General features: G+C 45.0%; 1 protein-coding gene across 11 annotated transcripts in view; it reads right to left on the bottom strand.

Moving 5' to 3' along the window:
- Nucleotides 1–14,944, bottom strand: part of KCNT1 (potassium sodium-activated channel subfamily T member 1) — a 214,884-nt gene that overhangs the window by 54,730 nt on the left and 145,210 nt on the right. For all 11 annotated transcript variants that reach the window (XM_081896321.1, XM_081896325.1, XM_081896324.1 and 8 more), the window contains 8 exons: nucleotides 14,727–14,775; nucleotides 13,917–13,976; nucleotides 13,523–13,597; nucleotides 11,418–11,501; nucleotides 6,884–6,978; nucleotides 5,375–5,555; nucleotides 3,242–3,406; nucleotides 1,671–1,807 (listed from right to left, as the gene is read on the bottom strand). In XM_081896321.1, coding sequence (XP_081752447.1) covers nucleotides 1,671–1,807; nucleotides 3,242–3,406; nucleotides 5,375–5,555; nucleotides 6,884–6,978; nucleotides 11,418–11,501; nucleotides 13,523–13,597; nucleotides 13,917–13,976; nucleotides 14,727–14,775 — 846 coding nt within the window. The remainder of the gene's footprint in view (nucleotides 1–1,670; nucleotides 1,808–3,241; nucleotides 3,407–5,374; nucleotides 5,556–6,883; nucleotides 6,979–11,417; nucleotides 11,502–13,522; nucleotides 13,598–13,916; nucleotides 13,977–14,726; nucleotides 14,776–14,944) is intronic.

Genomic DNA, 14,944 nt, shown 5'->3' on the forward strand with positions numbered 1-14,944 from the left:
CTCCTCCTCCTCCTCCTGCCGGGCTAGAGCCAGCCGGCTAGCGCTCGCCCCTCCTTGCTCGAGCCGACCCCGCCGCCGGGGGCCTTCCCGTCCTCTCAGCGGCGCCGCCTCGCGTCCCTCGTCCGGGGTTGGGAGGGGGCTGGGGGGGAGGAAGGGGGCGAGGGGGAGCAGCCGCCGCCGCTCCTGAGGAGATTCTGAGGCGGTGGCGGGCGACACGTGGCGGAAGAGGAGGGGTCCCGCCAGCCCCGCGTTTCTCTCTCTCTCTCCCTCACGGAAACCTTCCCCTCAGCTTCTGCCGCTTTTTCTCTTCTTTCCCTCTTCCTTTTTTTTTTTTTAAATGAAAAATCTTTCCTTTCTCTCTTTTCCAGCCCCCCTCCCCTGTTCACGGAATTTCACTGCACTCGGGCGCCGCGGCGCGCAGGCGCACTGCTTGCTCCTCTTTCCGCACAGGCACCTTCTCTCGCTCTTTCGCCTCCTTTTCTTTCTCTCTCGATGGTCCGCCTACAAAGGAGCGAGGGAGGCACCCGCCATGTTTGGATTTGCATCCAGCAGGAGATGCCGCCGCCGCCGCCCCGCCTCTCGCCGCCCGACTCGCCCGCCTCCCTCCCACGGCACACCAGGCAACGTCTCGCGGCACACTAGTGTGCCGCGGAACACCGGTTGGGAAACACTGAGATAGACTCATGACATGCAAAGAGAGATATATCAAGCCTTTATTTGTTATCATTGTGATGATCATGGCGAACAGCTGATGAAAACCCAAATTAACAATCTCAGAAAATTAGAATATTAAATGAAATCAGCAAAACAAGGATTGCAAATAGAGCAAGATTGGACCTCTGAGAAGTGGAAGCATAGCTCGCTTTGCATGTCATGAGTCGATCTCATATATTAGTTTCACCTTTTAAGTTGAATTACTGAAATAAATGAACTTTTCCACAATATTCTAATTTTTCGAGTTTCACCTGTAAACCTCTTTTAAAGCCATTCAAGTTGGCTATCATTATGGCTTCCCATGGGAGCAAGTTCCTTGGTTAAATTACGCACTGCATAAACTGCTTCCTTTTATTCATCCTGAATCTTCCAAAATGCAGAACTTCATGGGGTGTCCATGAGTTCTAGTGTCATGAGAGAGGGAGAAAAACTTTCCTCTATCCATTCTCTTCATGCCATCATAGTTTTATAAACCTCTACCACACCACCTTTCTTGCCTTTTATCTAAACTAAATGCTGCAACCACTCATCACAGAAGAGTTTCTCCATCCCATAGATCCTTTTGGCTGCCCTTTTCAGAACTCTGCAATATCCTTTTTGAGGTGAGGCAACCAGAATTGTACAAGGAACTCCAAATTGCAGCCACACCATAGTCTTTTCCAACCTTACCTGCGATGCCAGGGATTGAACCAGAGACCTTCAGCATGCAAAACATGGAGCAGAAGCCCTTCCACAAGGATGGGATAAGAAAGAGCGTAACTCAGTAATACCAATCTTTAACACACCTTCTTCCACGTGATAAAGGAAGCAGGGAAAGGGAGGCTGTCATTCACTGGACTAACACACAGGTATGCAGGTAGACATTGGCAAACAAGTTTAACCAAAGCATCCAAATCTCACAGATCTCTTTGCGAGGCTGTGCACCTGCTAAGCCCATCTCCCCTTTCCAAACTCACTTTGCTCTCATGAGATCCTGGTCTTTCAGAGCAGATCCCTGGAGATAGATCACCCGTTGAGACCACAGTGGGATCTGCAGGACCCGACGCACTTGAATATCCATCTCTGTCGGGCACAGGATCACCACATAGTAATCCTGAAAGAGAAGCCTAGAAATATTTAGGAGCACATTTACACAAAAACTTTGGGACTGGCTTAACTAGAAAGGCTTCTCACAGGCACCCACACCCCAGCAAAAAGTCTCCAAATAGTAGGTCTGCAAGGACGCTGCAATTTTAAGGAAACCCTTCAGATCTTTTCAAAGCTATTAGTTCAGTGTGTAATTCCATTTAACACATTCATTCATTCATTCATTCATTCATTCAAAAATAGCATCTGCAATAGTGCCCAAGCAGGATCAGGACCATGGGATTTGGTGAGGAGGGTTAGCCGCTTCTCCATGCACTGTTGTTGGGCTTTTGGGGGGGGATCCCCTGAAATCCAGGAGGAAGAACAGCTTGTGCATTTGGAGGGGGCAGATTTTCTAAGGATCCCTACATCGGAATAAGAATGTTAACTCTCCTCTCCATTGACTTGAAACTGATTTCCCTGATTCCATGGCAGCTGCCTTAAATAAGAAGCAACACATCCATCGCAATTGTTTGTATGGCTTTATTTTTAATACTTGCTTTTAAATTGTGTTGATTCTATCTGTACTTTATTTTAAAAAATAAAAAGAAATACTTGACACTATTTTATGCAAACCGTTCAGCAATTTTTCCTTTGCAGTTGATGGACAACCAGTTTGCTCACCTCTGAGTCCGCATGAGGGCATTATCCTATGTCAGACTGTGAATCTCTAGGCAGACCTTTGAGCCTTGGTGTCTCTCTCTTTACAACGGGGCTGGAGGGCATTTTGCATTTGAGGGTGACATTCAAAGGGGTCAGGTTCTAGTGGGGGGTGGGACCAGAGGCGGGAGGTGAAATCTGAATACATTTCCAGCCATCCGAAAGTGGCTGGTTTCTACACACAAACACACCTCTCTCTATCATCCATTCCGGCAAGCAAGAGGTATCATCACAGCTCAAAAGTGTTCCCGTCAGACAAAAGCACTTAAGGAAGGTGTGAAGCAGGGCTGGCACACCCATGAGGCAAGGTGAGGTGACCGCCTCAGGTGGCAGGATCCACAGGAGCAGCAAATCCAGGCTCCAAGGAATGTATCACCCATTGCGGCAGCACACTCCTTCGAAGCCAAATCTTTTATCTTCTCAGGACCCTCCCCACCATGCTGCCTCTACAGTGGCCTCTTGGTGAATAGGTCTCCTCCCACCCTTGCTCCCAATGTAGACCTTTATTGCTTTCTCCTGATGTAGATCTTCACTCACTCCTTACTCCCTGGCCAGGGGGACACCATTTTGTGGTTTGTCTCAGGGGCCAAATGTCTTGGGCCAGCCCTGGTGTGGAACAAGGTGAGGGGTGTGGCCTAAGGAGAGGGGGAGTGGCTGGAAAGAGAGGCCTGGTGGGCCACATTTGGCCTCCAGGCCTGAGGCTCTCCACCCCTGCTTTAGAAGCTGATACAAAGGTCTTCACCTGCAGACGAGGGTGGGCATAAAACTCATTGAGGAAGTCCATGAGCAGGTCAATCTTGAGGGAGCTGACACAGAGGACCACGTGCTTCTCTGTCTGGGCTCGGTGGCGACTGTAGTTCCCTCCTGATTTCTGACGCTCCATCCACAGGTACACAAGTTCCTCAAACTGCAGGGGGGGGGGGGAATGAAGCAGGTCAATCAGTAGCATAGTGGGCTTCCAAAGGCTGATCCTCCTGTGTCAACTCTGTTTCAGACAGCCCCAGGCTCATTTGAGGGGCATTAATTAAATGGGTGGGGTGAACAATTGAGAGATAGAGCTACTAGAGCTATCAGCGAAAATGTCACTTTCCCACTGAGAACATTGTGATTTGCAATCACTAGCAGTGGGACTACTCAGCCACTCAACGGTACGCTATATGTCAAGGCAAATATGTAACAATTACCCAACTTTTTTTAGAGAGAGAAAGTGGTGGCTGGTGCCCATTAGAACTGGTAGAGTAGAAGGCAAGGAAACCAGCAACTTGTGGTGCCAGAACCAATGACAGGAAGAACTACCCCGGTTGTAAGTAAAAAGGCAGGCATACAGGGGCTGGCTGAAAACTGAATGAGATTGTTGAGTCAGTGCCCCATTCACCCTAACGGATCAGCCTTCACTAGTGGTTCCAGTGTGCTTATTGGTGGGAAAGAAGCAGAGTAAGCACCTCAGAAGAGCCCTGCTGGTCCCCTTCTTCATCAACCTGTTCTCACAGTGGCCAAATACATGCTTACAGGAAGCCCACAAGCAGGCCCTGAGGGCAGAAGCAATTCTCCCCACTTGTGAATTCACAGCACCGGTATTCTGAGGCATACTGTATCTGGCAGCGGAGGTAGAACATGGCCCTCGTGGCTTGTAAACACTGATAGCCTTCCCCGTGAATTTACCTAGTCCTCTTTTAAAGCCACGGGAAGTTGGTGGCCATTACTACATCTAGTGGAATACCTCTGGTAGTGGATGCAGTAGCCCCCTCCCACACAAAGCCACCACCACCTGGAAAGTGGCAACCGCCTCTTCTTTTGCTTTTGAAATCATTCTTCTGGGAATCGCCTGCCTAGACAGCTCAAGCTGTAAACAATAAAGGCCAGCAAGCTACTGAGGAAAGTGATGGCCTCTCTTTTTTCCTCCCTGGCTCAAGATATCAGCTAGTCACAGCTCAACGAGTCTGTGACAGTTTCACAGCCGAGTGAAAACTCTGGAAGTCCTCCAGCACAGTGACTGCGGAGCAAGCTTGTCTGCCTCAAAAGGTCAACTTGGCAGCCAGCTGGTGGGCAGCCAAGGGCAACATCCCCTGGTGGACCCGTCAGCTCATAAGCCATAACGGGGAACTACATCAACAGGTCCAGAGACTTGCACACTTCAACTGGAATATGCTGTGGCTAGGGATATCAAAGAATTCTGACAAAAATAGAAGTGGGAGCAGAAATTGCCAGTGTTCCCTTATTTGTTTCATGCCTGGAACGAAAATCAATCTACTAACCACTGTTGTTTTTGCTTTCAGTTCACAAATGATACATGACTGATTACACACACCGTTTATGTTTACTTTGCAATGAAAATGGAAAATGCAATGGAAAAATTACATAGGAAAAACGTAACAACATAGTTTTTAACAGAAGACAAACTGCAGCAGAAAGAAACAGTGCTGCATGCAATGAATATAGGGTAGACGGAAGCCGATGCCTTCCTTCATCCCTATCTGTGACTTCTCTCTATTGAGAGTTCCAGATAATTGTGTCCTAGAGCTGTAAGTTCCCCAAGAAATGTTAGGGGTGATCATGACTGTACAACAGCGGAGTTTGCTAACTTGAGGCAAAACATCTTGACATATAGAACATGTTGCTGTTGTTTTAAGGAGCTCTGGTTAAAAAGTATTTGCATGAGACTTGAAAAACTCAGTGCTTATAATTTACTAGCCTCATGGAACCTGAGCTGTTGAATCAAAGCTGGACTCCTTAACAGGCCTTTGAATTGCCCTTTCCAACTCAGCTCTGGTCCATCACAAGGTGAGTTTTGTGGTTCAGCTCCTGAACTGCTTTGATTCTGCAAGCACATCTTGCTCATGACTTATCTGATAGAACAACAGGAATCACACCTTACCTGCAATGGCAATACAACCAGGGCCACACAAATCATGATAACCACAAGCAGCTGTGAGGGCCAGATCTTGGGTGTGACATCACCATAGCCCACCGTGGAGAAGGTGACAATGCAGAAGTAAAAGGACTTGAAGAGGGAGAGGTTTTCACCGGCTCTTTCTAAGTGCTGGATGCCGCAGGTTCTGGATGAAATGAAGGAAAGAACCAAAAGAACTGATTCCACACACAGGACCAGGATTCTCCCCCCAAACTGAGGATAATTTCAACCTTTTTCAATTTCAAAGGCACAATATGCATTCTATAACTGGGAACTGGTTAAGAATTGCATTCTCAGTTGTGTCATCACATCAGGCCTCAGCAGAAAGGCTGACAATGTTTTGAAGTAAACAAGTTAATCCTAGGGCTATGTGCCAGCTCTGGCTGAATCCTGAATACCAAACTGAATCAGTCCAATTTGAGTCAACCCACAATCAGGTCAGGGAGCCTCAGATCAACCTAGGTTGGATAGGAGAATCATAGACTCATAGAATCATAGAGTTGGAAGAGACCACAAGGGCCATAGAGTCCAACCCCCTGCCAAGCAGGAAACACCATCAGAGCACTCCTGACATATGGTTGTCAAGCCTCTGCTTAAAGACCTCCAAAGAAGGAGACTCCACCACACTCCTTGGCAGCAAATTCCACTGTCAAACAGCTCTTACTGTCAGGAAGTTCTTCCTAATGTTTAGGTGGAATCTTCTTTCTTGTAGTTTGGATCCATTGCTCCGGGTCCGCTTCTCTGGAGCAGCAGAAAACAACCTTTCTCCCTCCTCTATGTGACATCCTTTTATATATTTGAACATGGCTATCATATCACCCCTTAACCTCCTCTTCTCCAGGCTAAACATGCCCAGCTCCCTTAGCCGTTCCTCATAAGGCATCGTTTCCAGGCCTTTGACCATTTTGGTTGCCCTCCTCTGGACACGTTCCAGTTTGTCAGTGTCCTTCTTGAACTGTGGTGCCCAGAACTGGACACAGTACTCCAGGTGAGGTCTGACCAGAGCAGAATACAGTGGCACTATTACTTCCCTTGATCTAGATGCTATACTCCTATTGATGCAGCCCAGAATTGCATTGGCTTTTTTAGCTGCCGCGTCACACTGTTGGCTCATGTCAAGTTTGTGGTCAACCAAGACTCCTAGATCCTTTTCACATGTACTGCTCTCAAGCCAGGTGTCACCCATCTTGTATTTGTGCCTCTCATTTTTTTTGCCCAAGTGCAATACTTTACATTTCTCCCTGTTAAAATTCATCTTGTTTGTTTTGGCCCAGTTCTCTAATCTGTCAAGGTCGTTTTGAAGTGTGATCCTGTCCTCTGGGGTGTTAGCCACCCCTCCCAGTTTGGTGTCATCTGAATTTTGGAAGCTGGGGAATTTTGCTGGGGATTCTGTTTCACAAAGAGGCTTCTATTAGCATGATTTACACGGCAACTCCAGTTTTAAAAACAAATATTTGCCAAGTGAGATCTTACCCAGTGAAAACAAGACACAGCAGAGTGCAGATCAAAATGAGCACCTGATTGAACATAGCCGACTGGGTTCTTTGTATCGCTCTGTGTAGGTCATTCTGGGGAAAAACACATAACCTTCATATTTACCAAAACAAGATAACAAAGCCTGCTCCAGATTATGGCAACTGGTGAACATTCCTTCATTAGATGTTTCTCAGCAGAGGCTGGATGGTGGTCTATCAGGAATCCCGCAGCAGCAGAGTCTAAGCATTGCCAGTGGGTTTGGACTAGATTATGGGAAGAGCCATAGCTCAGAGGTAGAGCATCTGCTTTGAATGCAGAAGCTCACAGGTTCAATCCCCAGTTAGGGTTGGGAGAGGATTCCCACAAAAGAATCCTGGGAGCTTGGTGGGGATGCTGAAATCTTTTCTAAGTCCTGGCTGCCCTCACAGAACTACAATTCTCAAGGCTCCCAGGGAGGTGTGGGAACAACTATTAAATCAATTTAACAGTTATGTTTAGAAAAGACAAAGAAGTGCTATTTACTATTTGCTTGGTAAGGATGTGGGAGAGGGCCTTTCCAGAAGCTGGATTGACTTCCTCTTTGTTGTCCTTTTGCCAGCAGGTGAAGACTTTCCTTTTCTAACAGGCTTTTGGGAACTGACTGCTTTTAATGAAAGAACTGGGGCCATGTTTCTTTACTGTAGCTTTCTGTTTGGTTTTAACGGAGACTATCTATCATCTCTCTCTCTCTCTCTCTCTGTCTCTCTCTCTCTCTCTCTCTCTCTCTCATCTATCTCTCATCTATCTCTCATCTATCTATCTATTTATCTGAAGAAGTGTGCATGCACACGAAAGCTCATACCAATAACAAACATAGTTGGTCTCTAAGGTGCTATTGGAAGGATTTTTTTTTTGTTTAAACAATGGCAGACCAACACGGCTACCTACCTGTATATATCTATATCTATCTATCTATCTATCATCTATCATCTATCATCTATCTATCTATCTATCTATCTATCTATCTATCTATCTATCATCTATCTATCTATCTATCATCTATCATCCATCTATCTATCTATCATCTATCATCCATCTATCTATCTATCATCTATCTATCTATCTATCTATCTATCTATCTATCTATCTATCATCTATCTATATCTATATCTATCTATCTATCTATCTATCTATCTATCTATCTCTATCTATCTATCTATATCTATCTATCTATCTATCTATCTATCTATCTATCTATCTATCTATATCTATCTATCTATCATCTATCTATCTATCTATCTATCTATCTATCTATCTATCATCTATCTATCTATCATCTATCTATATCTATCATCTATCTATATCATCTATCTATCATCTATCTATCTATCATCTATCTATCTATCATCTATCTATCTATCTATCTATCTATCTATCTATCTATCTATCTATCTATCTATCATCTATCTATCTATCTCTATCTATCTATCTATCATCTATCTATCTATCTATCTCTATCTATGTCTGTCTGTCTGTCTATCTATCTATCTATCATCTATCTATCTATCTATCTATCTATCTATCTATCTATCTATCTATCATCTATCATCTATCTATCATCTATCTATCATCTATCTATCATCTATCTATCTATCTATCATCTATCTATCTATCTATCTATCTATCTATCTATCTATCTATCTAATCTATCTATCTATCTATCATCTATCTATATCTATCTATCATGCAGGTTTTGGTGTCCTCGGGTGTCTTCCCGTGTAAAAGTTGGGGTGTCTAGGCGACGTTTCGATGAGGTCTCACTCGTCATCTTCAGGCTGGTGCTTTCGGCTTCTTGTTACTGGAACAGAGCGGGATCTCAGTGTTTGAGTTCCTATAAATACTGTTGAGGGGGTGTGGTGTATAGCCTCCAATGTTCTGGGCAGAGAGGAAGTTCCCAGGTTAGTGTGCCTTTTCTTCTTTTGTTCCTTAATTACTTGAGGGATATCTTGAGTGATTTCTTGAGTGATATCCTGAGTACCACTTAGGTGGGTCATTAGGTGTGGATTAGTTGCTAAAGTCTTTGTGTCTTGACCTCTTGAACTTTGTGAAGAGTTTTTCTGAGAAGATGGCTGTACTGCACTTAGTTGTGCTCTGGCTTGGCTTCGTGTATAGGGGCGAGCTGTGGTTTTGTGGCCTGTGTCAGCCAGATCTGTGTAGGGATTGCAGGGGGGTGCAGCATCCGGAGGTGCCACCATGGTTTGGCTACTGGATGGTGTCTGTAATTTATCTGTGGAGAGGGTCTGGGTTTGGGTCTGGTGTGGTTGATTGGTGATGGCGTTCTGTGTGCCTCTGGATCTGGTGTCAGTTTTTGTGGGGAGGGCTAATTTCCAGATGTCTGGCAAGCGGGATGTGTCGTCACGCTTGTTCATGTTGTGAGGGTGTTTCTCTATCTCGATGGCTTCCATGATTATTCTCTTGTGGTGATGTTCCATGTTAAAGAGCAATTTGGAATCTGCAAAATTAATTTCGTGTCCTGTTTCTTTCATGTGTTGGAAAAGAGAGGAAGTTTTTTCTTCTTTTTTGACGGCATTCTTGTGTTCTGCGATACGTGCATTTATTCGTCTGTTTGTTTGTCCAATGTACGTGGCTGGGCAGACTTTGCAGGGTATTTCATAGACCCCTTGGTTTTCCAACTGGATTTTATCCTTGGGGTTTCTGAGGATATTGGCTATTTTTTGGTCATGCCATTGTTTTCTTCTGTGTCTTGGTTTTTTGGGGGGTGTTTCTTTTTGGATTAGCTTCGTAACCCTGTTTTGCTGGTATCCATTGGCAATTAACACATTTGAGAGATTCTGTAACTCAGTTGTCAAGTGGTCTTTGTCAGCCAGGCGTTTGGTTCATGGCCCTCCTTCCTTATATCAAGGGCACTACAGATAAAATTAGCAAAATCCTCCATAAACACAATATCAAAACAGCCTTTTGCACCAACCAAAAAATAGCCAATATCCTCAGAAACCCCAAGGATAAAATCCAGTTGGAAAACCAAGGGGTCTATGAAATACCCTGCAAAGTCTGCCCAGCCACGTACATTGGACAAACAAACAGACGAATAAATGCACGTATCGCAGAACACAAGAATGCCGTCAAAAAAGAAGAAAAAACTTCCTCTCTTTTCCAACACATGAAAGAAACAGGACACGAAATTAATTTTGCAGATTCCAAATTGCTCTTTAACATGGAACATCACCACAAGAGAATAATCATGGAAGCCATCGAGATAGAGAAACACCCTCACAACATGAACAAGCGTGACGACACATCCCGCTTGCCAGACATCTGGAAATTAGCCCTCCCCACAAAAACTGACACCAGATCCAGAGGCACACAGAACGCCATCACCAATCAACCACACCAGACCCAAACCCAGACCCTCTTCACAGATAAATTACAGACACCATCCAGTAGCCAAACCATGGTGGCACCTCCGGATGCTGCACCCCCCTGCAATCCCTACACAGATCTGGCTGACACAGGCCACAAAACCACAGCTCGCCCCTATACACGAAGCCAAGCCAGAGCACAACTAAGTGCAGTACAGCCATCTTCTCAGAAAAACTCTTCACAAAGTTCAAGAGGTCAAGACACAAAGACTTTAGCAACTAATCCACACCTAATGACCCACCTAAGTGGTACTCAGGATATCACTCAAGAAATCACTCAAGATATCCCTCAAGTAATTAAGGAACAAAAGAAGAAAAGGCACACTAACCTGGGAACTTCCTCTCTGCCCAGAACATTGGAGGCTATACACCACACCCCCTCAACAGTATTTATAGGAACTCAAACACTGAGATCCTGCTCTGTTCCAGTAACAAGAAGCCGAAAGCACCAGCCTGAAGATGACGAGTGAGACCTCGTCGAAACGTCGCCTAGACACCCCAACTTTTACACGGGAAGACACCCGAGGACACCAAAACCTGCATTCCTGTACCCGTGAAAATCTACGAAAGCAAATCTATCTATCATCTATCTATCTATCTATCATCTATCTATCTATCATCTATCGTTTAATTGTTTTTAATGATTGTTTTTTCTATGTTTTTAGTGGTTGCTATTTTTATCTGTAAGCTGCCTTGAGTCCCGTAAAGGAAAAGGTTGGGTATAAATTAATAAATAATGGTCTGACATGCTACCCACTAAACTAGTCACTGGGAAAGGTGGGGCACTGATTCTCCCTATCGACAAGAAATCTTATTCAGCAACTCCTCCTCCCTGTGGCCATCACCCAAAGACTTTTGCATCTTTGGAACTATCTTTGGAAACCTGTATTTAAAACTACACTCAAGACCACACTGTGCTACTTGCAAGGAAACATGACACACAACGTAGGTTTGGAAAGGGACTGTGTGGCTTCTCTGCTGTTAGGCAGGAACTACACACGGCCTTTCCCAGATCAATCGTGACAACCCAATGCGCAGACAGAAACACAGAACAGATGGAGAATGTTAAAACAATTCTATCTGTTACAAACAAAAATTCCCTGGTCACTTACAATCATGTTTTCCAAGGCGTGTTTTGCCAGCCAGCAGTTCAGAAAAACCGGGATAAATAAATTCCGCAGCGGCGGCCAAAATATCTAGGCAGAAACATACAAACAAACAGTTGTTAACTGCATGTCTGTTGAATTGTAGGCATTTATGCATGGGTACATTTCTGTGCATAGGCAGATGGATAAAGATATACTAGGGGATCTGCACCCTTGCTTGTTAATCTCACCAACCCTGTCTATCCCTTGGTCAACCACCCTTCCCCACACCTGACCATTCCCTCACTTCATTTATCCCCTGCCCTATTCCATCACAGCTTGCCCTAGGCTCTCCCACTCCCCACAGTTCTGCCCAGAGCTCGACTCTGCAAAATCAAAAGAAAGAGAGGGCAAATGTTCTCCTGAGAATGCTTTCCCTCTTCACCACTGGGTAGCTACCAGAAAGTCCTGATATATTCACAGAATCATAGAGCTGGAAGGGACCACAAGGATCATTCTAATCTAACCCCCTGCAATGCAGGAATCTTTTGCCCCATGTGGGACTTGAACCCACAATCTTAAGATTAGGAGTCTCATGCTCTACTGACTGAGTTTAGATGGAGCAGCTTCCATGCAGACCTGAGTTTCACTGTCTATATTTTCTAATCAAGCTATCCTTTTACCCTTAATCATGCAGACAAGTGTATGATTTTCACTGACAATGAGGATCTGATTGCAACCAACCTTGGTGACTGCAAAATACAAAATACAGGCTATATAATACAGTTGAAATGGTGGCTGTATAATGATTAGGTCGCAATTAGATCCTCCTTGTCAACAATAGTAATAACGCATAATTAATGCTTAATCCTTCTCCCTCCCACTGATTTCCCCACCCATATATATCTTTCGGGACGTGGGTGGCGCTGTGAGTTAAACCACAGAGCCTAGGACTTGCCGATCAGAAGGTCGGTGGTTCAAATCCCCACAACGGGGTGAGCTCCCGTTGCTCGGTCCCTGCTCCTGCCAACCTAGCAGTTCAAAAGCACGTCAAAATGCAAGTAGATAAATAGGTACCGCTCCGGCGGGAAGGTAAACGGCGTTTCCGTGCGCTGCTCTGGTTCGCCAGAAGCGGCTTAGTCATGCTGGCCACATGACCCGGAAGCTGTACGCCAGTTCCCTCGGTCAGTAAAGCGAGATGAGCACCGCAACCCCAGAGTCGGTCACGACTGGACCTAATGGTCAGGGGTCCCTTTACCTTTACTATGTATCTTTTAGTTCAATGTCATCCCACTAGAGCTCCAAGGAGCTCCAAGATTTTGACTGCCTAGGAGGCCTCTGTAGGGTGTGTGTGCTGTTCCTTTCACCCAAATGGAAGAGCCCCCATTAGGGAAAGAGAGTGTGCATGTGGCAGTGGCTGGGGAAAGATTGAAGCAACTCGCCACCACCTGCTGTTTCTCCACTCAAATCCACAACCCCCTGAACCTGCTTTTCTCAGCAAAAGCCTCCAATGGAGATATATTTGCATGTGGATATTCATCTTACACTTCGAACTGGACCCTAAAAGTTAAGTTTATATTACATTGCTATTTCATCTGAGGATTGTTTCCTCTAAGGGGTTCAGCTTGGCATATTCAACTCCTCACAGTTTTACCTCACAACAACCCTGTGAGGTAGGTAGGCTAGGCTGTGAGGTAGGTAGGCTAGGCCTAGTGAGCTTCATGGCTATGTGGAGATTTCAACCAGGCCTCCCTGGCCCCAGTCCATTACTCCATATAGGCTTAAGCTCTGTCTCATCAGGTTTCAGTGACAAAGAATGGAGATCTTCATATGTTATTATGGCAGATGATTCCAAGCCTTGTCCTATAATCCTGCTGTAATCTTTGGAAGCCCAGCACCAAATTGCAGTACGGTGGGCTATTCATTAGCAGCTGTGCTCTTGCAAAGCTCATGTATCTTTTGAGTGAGCTGTTGCTAATGAACCCTACCAGCAGCTGTTTCCTTGCAAAAATCCTTTTTTAAAAATCTGAATGGCAGTGACAACTGTTCTTCCTCTCTCTCTCTTTTTGAATGAACAGGAGGACCTCTCAGCAACCATTTGTTTTAGCAATGTCTACCTAACACACACTTACGGTAATAATGAAGGGCACAGTGTTGATCATTTCAAGGATGAAGGTTACACGAAAGATCTGCTCACAAATGTTTCCCTAAAAAGAAAAAGAGATTCATATTTCTTATCCCTGCATGCATGCACAACAGGCGTGCCACCTATATGGGGCCGTGGGGGCTGAGCTCCCCCTCAGTATTTTCACTGAGGGGGGGGGTGTGCCCCCTCAATATTCCACAGCTGGCTGGGCCCTGCCAGGCCCTCCCATGGCTGCAACTAGGCCCCACCAGGCCCAGTTGGACTTCCTCCCACCGTATGACATCACACACGTGTGCCGGGCCCTTGCAATGTTGGTCAGAATGCAGTGCACCTGATGCACGATCAGTTTAGCCAACCTACCCTCAAGGCCATAATCTTACCTTGTAGCTGAGATAAATCAGAAGCATCGTCTCGAGAAAGCTAATGATCGCTACGCTGACCTGGAAGTGGTAGTAAGGGGAAAGCAGAGGGATTTTTAGCGCCGCTGTCCAACATGAATGGAGAATTCTGCAATAGTCTAACCCAGGAATGTCTGACTTGAAGGCTACTGGTTTCCTCCTTAGGGTGCTTACAAAGATATATACAAATCAGGGTCTCACTGTCAGAGGTGTTTCCCCTGGACCTTTGTAATTTCTTTTGACAGACATGTCAGCCAGCAAATTAATCACCGGTCCTGGGGACACCTGTCGGACACCTGTAACTGACAAGATATACTGAGCCATGAATCCAACTCTGATTCAGTTATCTGTCCTCTCCCTACCGCAGGTGGGTTGTAATATTTTTATTTTTTTAAGTGATGCTATTGTACATTTATTCAATGACATGGATGTGTGTGTGTGTCTCTCTCTGTGTGTTTAAAAAGTAGAGTAAGCTTGTACTGTTTTGAAAAATTGCTCTGGAAAGGAGAAGGGGGTTAATGATAGCACTGGTCCGGGACAGTCAGTGCTGTGCATAACAAGAACTGATGTAAATAAGTAGAGTAAATTTCCTTCAGTTTTATCTTGCGGAGAAGAAGATTATGTTTAAATCACCAAAACATGGGGATTGTACTTCACCTGTAAAATTATATATGCCTGGATGAAGCAAATTTGGCTCCAAGTGGCCCTATCCAATTTTAATCAAGAATATACAAAACTACGATTCAGACCCTTGACCACTGCATTCATTGGTGTATATTCTTCTTCACTTACCTGTATTGCCCATAGTGGCTTGTTTCGGTCCACCCATATAACTGGAGTCCTGTACAGAAAATGTAATAACAAAGACAAAAAAATCTTGTTGGAGGATTTGATTTCAAAGCAGTGGGCTAATGTTGATTGTAGCCAACTTGTCCTCCTATTGAGCTGTTTCAGACTTTGAACACAAAATGTATAAATTTGGAAACAACACTTCTGAATTTTAAATATGA

Source organism: Podarcis melisellensis (assembly GCF_964234715.1).
Source record: "Podarcis melisellensis genome assembly, chromosome: Z".
In the NCBI taxonomy this organism is placed as follows: domain Eukaryota; kingdom Metazoa; phylum Chordata; class Lepidosauria; order Squamata; family Lacertidae; genus Podarcis; species Podarcis melisellensis.